Source organism: Lactuca sativa, chromosome 1 (genome assembly GCF_002870075.4).
Source record: "Lactuca sativa cultivar Salinas chromosome 1, Lsat_Salinas_v11, whole genome shotgun sequence".
NCBI classification, from domain to species: domain Eukaryota; kingdom Viridiplantae; phylum Streptophyta; class Magnoliopsida; order Asterales; family Asteraceae; genus Lactuca; species Lactuca sativa.
The window spans coordinates 234,701,169-234,705,682 of record NC_056623.2 but is presented as its reverse complement, the minus strand read 5'-3'; the positions used below and the strand labels follow the sequence as shown (position 1 = coordinate 234,705,682).

At 33.2% G+C, this 4,514-nt stretch overlaps 1 protein-coding gene across 1 annotated transcript; it reads right to left on the bottom strand.

The window, feature by feature from the left end:
• Nucleotides 1–1,237: 1,237 nt before the first annotated feature.
• On the bottom strand, nt 1,238–4,006 carry LOC111917747 (cytochrome P450 71AV8). The gene is made up of 2 exons (XM_023913408.3): nt 3,110–4,006; nt 1,238–1,872 (listed from the first exon to the last, which is right to left on the bottom strand). Exons 1-2 carry the CDS (start codon nt 4,004–4,006, stop codon nt 1,258–1,260), a joined length of 1,512 nt encoding a protein of 503 aa, XP_023769176.1. The 3' UTR covers nt 1,238–1,257.
• Between the last annotated feature and the right edge of the window lie 508 nt (nt 4,007–4,514).

Here is a 4,514-nt window from a genome sequence, read left to right as displayed (position 1 = left end):
TTTCCTTTTTTTTCAACTTTGAAAATAAAACATTTGCATTAATATAACATAAAACAACCCATGGCTCTGATACCACTGTTGGGTTTTGAGCATTCTAATACTCCTAAGTGTACATGCAACCCTAAATACCTTGGATCTATGTTTTCTATATTATACATGCAAATATGAATATTCCAAGGTATTACCCTAACCAGCATACAATCTTTTGATACTTGAATAATAAACTAGATAGAAATACATACCTTGTTGATGTAGCTTAACTTCATGAAGCTCAGGAGCCTAGTGCCCCAAGTGTGACACCTCAAATGGTTCACACAACATCATCAACACTTGGAATAACCATGAAAAGAAGACACTTCATGCTCAAATTGGCTAGCCCTCATATAAGTATCAATAGTGCCAATTTCTTGAGCTAAAGGGGTCTTTATATAGTGTGGCTATTAGGGTTACACCATGTACCTCATGACTTTACCCATTCCTTATGCTACATGGGTTTTAACCTCCATGGAGTATCCATGGGTCACCACATGGGTTAAACCCAACATAAGGAATCATGGATCATAAGCCCACATATATAAGAATTGACAATTTTCACAATCAATCCCCATATATTTAATTAGTCTCTTTTGATCACTAAATTAAGGTCAAATTAATTTTTGATCAATACTAATTAAATAACATGATTTCATATTAATATATTATAACTTATAATATATTAATATGTCACAAATGTCCTCTTCTCACAAACGGTCTATCCAAATGTTCCGATGCCATGCAACCCAAATGGACCATGCCGAGTCGGGTCAAGTACATACCAATTATAGTTATGGACTTAGACACTAATCCAACAAAGATATAACACTTTTAGTTGCTCCTGTATCTACTAATGCTGTTAAATCTAAAAATGTATTATTATCTAACCATAATCTACATTATAGGTTTATCATGATGGGTGATCCATCTGTTTGTATTAATATATGTGAAGAACTAGGAAAGTTAAGTGTTTACAAATTTCATAGAAAAAGTATAGGAACTTCTAAGGTATTTTCAAGGAAAGCAAGTTTCTATGATACCGAAGAATTCTTATTCCTCGGAAACATTAGTAGGAAATCCCTGTTGTTTCTTGTAGTGATACTGTTAGCTTGTTGGAAATAAGGATTTGTTAAGTTAATGGTAATTTATTAAATACTGTTTAAAGCACATACATCATTATAAAACATATAAAGAGAAAGGAATCAAAATGGAATTACACATGCATTAGTTTGTATTACAAACACTTGGAACTAAAAGCAACTCATGTTTTCGCTTTAGAGATGCTCCAAAAGTCTCACTCATATCAAGGTCTTCAGATGTTGTTCCATCCGGGAGTTCCCAATTGAAGTGGTGGAGTAGCATAGCAAGAGGTAGCTCCACGTTGATCAACCCCAAATTCATCCCAGGACACATTCTTCTTCCAGCCCCAAATGGGAGAAACTCGAAATCTGTTCCTGACATGTTGATCGGAATATCGCTAAATCTTTCAGGTATGAAACTTTTTGGATCAATCCAGTAGTCTGGATCACATCCTATTTTCCACACATTGATCATAACTTTCGTATTGGCTGGAATGTGGTATCCACCAATCTCACACTCTACTCGGGACTCTCTAGGGAGTAACAATGGAAGAGGTGGGTGCAACCTTAATGTTTCCTTAATTACTAGTTTTAAGTAGTTAAGTTCTTGAATATCAGACTCACAAATCTTGTTCTTTCCCTTGAGTACATGTCTCAGTTCTGTTTGCACTTTTTTCATCACCTGTGGATTTTTCATTAATTCTGACATTGCCCATTGAATCGTTACTGCAGAAGTATGTGTGCCTCCGGCGAACATGTCCTGTGCCATTAAAAAAAAAACTTTGAGTTGCCAAAACTTATATTTTGAAAATTGGCGTCCAATTAAAAGAATAAACAATGTACGCGCTTCACAAGAATAAATTAACCATATTTGTTTAAAAGTGTCATATACACAATACGGCTTGCATTTACCTTTGCATGCAGTTTATTCAACATAAGTAGTTATTGTTGGGTACATTCTACTTGATTTCATGTATATAAAATATCGAGTAATACCTTCAAATGTTTATTCCATATTCATTATACATGATTCGGCCCGCATTTAATAACGGTTGAAAAATTCATGTACCGCTAAAGCTTGATGCATGTATAAAAACTAATGGGATATAATCATTTATGTATAATGATATAGCATCAATAAAGATGGCAAAAAGCCAGAAACTAACAAGATTTGATAATTTGAATCAGAACTGAGACATGAATTAGAATTATCAAAAGAGTTTGGTTAAGAGATTTCAATATGTTTAATTGAATGGATTGACACAAAAATTAAACGGATCAAGACTTTACTTTCATTTTTTCATTTTTTTCATTTATCTTCCATACTCGGCGAGAAATCAAATTGGATATATGACAGGATAGGACACAATAATGACTCATTTAATATTTCAACCTGACAAATTAAACAGATCATGTTTGCAAAGTCTAAGCATTAATAATATTTAATTTTAATTTTAAAACTTACACTTGCTATATTAAGAAAGAAGTGTCCTTCAAGAAAAAAAAAGGGAAAATGATTTTAAAACTCAATGAAGTTTCCAAATAATTCAAAAAACCTTAATCATATTTTGTCTTTTCAAAAAAATTTAATGAACTTAACATTTTGTCTAAAAAATCCAACAAAATTCCAAACTGTTCAAAAAATCTCAATTTTGTTTTGTTTAAGTTCATTGCATTTTTTTAAACAGTCAAAAAATGATTGAAATTTTTTCAACGTTTTGGAAACTTCGTTGATTTAACAAGTCATTTTCCTAATACGGTAATAAGTTACGTCATCTGTTTCTCTTATATGACATTCAGGAAAGTATAACCTAGTTAGATTTTTTTTAGACCAAATGTTAAGTTCGTTGGGTTTATTTGAACAGACAAAACATGATTGAGGTTTTTTGAACGGTTTAGAAACTTGGTTGGGCTCATAAGTCATTTTTCCAAAAAAAAAATTAAGAAAAAAATGATTATTTCGCATATAGGTAACAAAATACTAACCAAATACTAACCAAGATTACAGCTTTGACGTTGTCAGAAGTTAACGGAAACTGAAGACCCCCGTCATCTTTAAGCCTCAATAGAACATCAACCAGATCTTCATTGTCAATGATGTGTCCACCTTTACGACGTTCTTGGTGCTCGGCTACGATGTTGTCAAGAATCTGATCGATCTTCATGTGTAACTTCACTAACTTGCTCCTCACCCCGGAAACTACATGCAATACTTTCACAGAAGGAAATACATCAGCCACATCAAAACCACCGGATAAAACTATAACCTCTTCAAGCAACGCTGTAAGGGTTTCCTGATCATTGCATCTGCTCCCAACCGCAACCCTATATATGATGCTATTTAACAGCGTGAAAGTCTTCTCAGAAAGATTGATTATTTTTGATGTCTGCATAGCCATAGCCATGGATTCAATGAGGTTCCACGACTCTTGTTCACGAATAGATCGAAAAGACTGGACCTTTTTTACACTCAAAAGCTCCAAGGTGCATATCTTCCGAATCTGCCTCCAGTATTCTCCATAGGGAGCGAATGCAATATCTTTGTAGTTGTATGCAACGATTTCGGCACTTAGAAGTTTGGGTCTGTCTGCGAAAGAGAGATCATGAGTTTTCATGACTTCTTTGGCCAAATGGGATGACGAGATTACAACAGCGGAGACTTCACCGAGTTGAAGACGAAAGACTGGTCCTAGTTTTTCGGCTAAGTTTGCTAAAGCTCGGTGTGGGAGTGCGCCAGTGAGATGATGCATGTGTCCGATTAGAGGGAGCTTCCATGGCTGCGGTGGAAGCTTTGTCGTTGTATTAAGGGAGTTGGAGCTTCTATGCGATTTAAAGAATAAGAAGAATATGGAAGCAACAAAGAAAAGGAGAGAAAAGGAGATCTGGAGTTCCATTTTAGGTTGGTGAAGTGCTTGTTAGAGAGCGCATCTAAGGGTTTCTTATAAAGGTAATATGAGTTGACTATAAAAATGGAAATGAAATTATCAAGTAATGACATTAACAGCAAATTTTATTTCAAAAATAAGAGAATAAAGGTACATAACAGAGATGCGGTATCTCATACGATTAAGACACAGCTTGACCATTAGAAGTTTATAACATATATATATATATATATATATATATATATATATATATATATATATATATATATATATATATATATATATATATATATATATATATATAGTGGTTGTTGGTGTACTTGATCCGCATAAAAGAATATAACTCCACCTTGTTGGAGAAAAACCAACATTAGATTTAAAAGAAGATTTTTAAATTATTATGATTGGGGCTTCTCTACTTATTTATTACATATAAATTTTTTATATTAAATTATAAATCCAAAATAAAATATTATTATATGTGAGGATAATTGTACTATTGCATAGAATCTTAAGA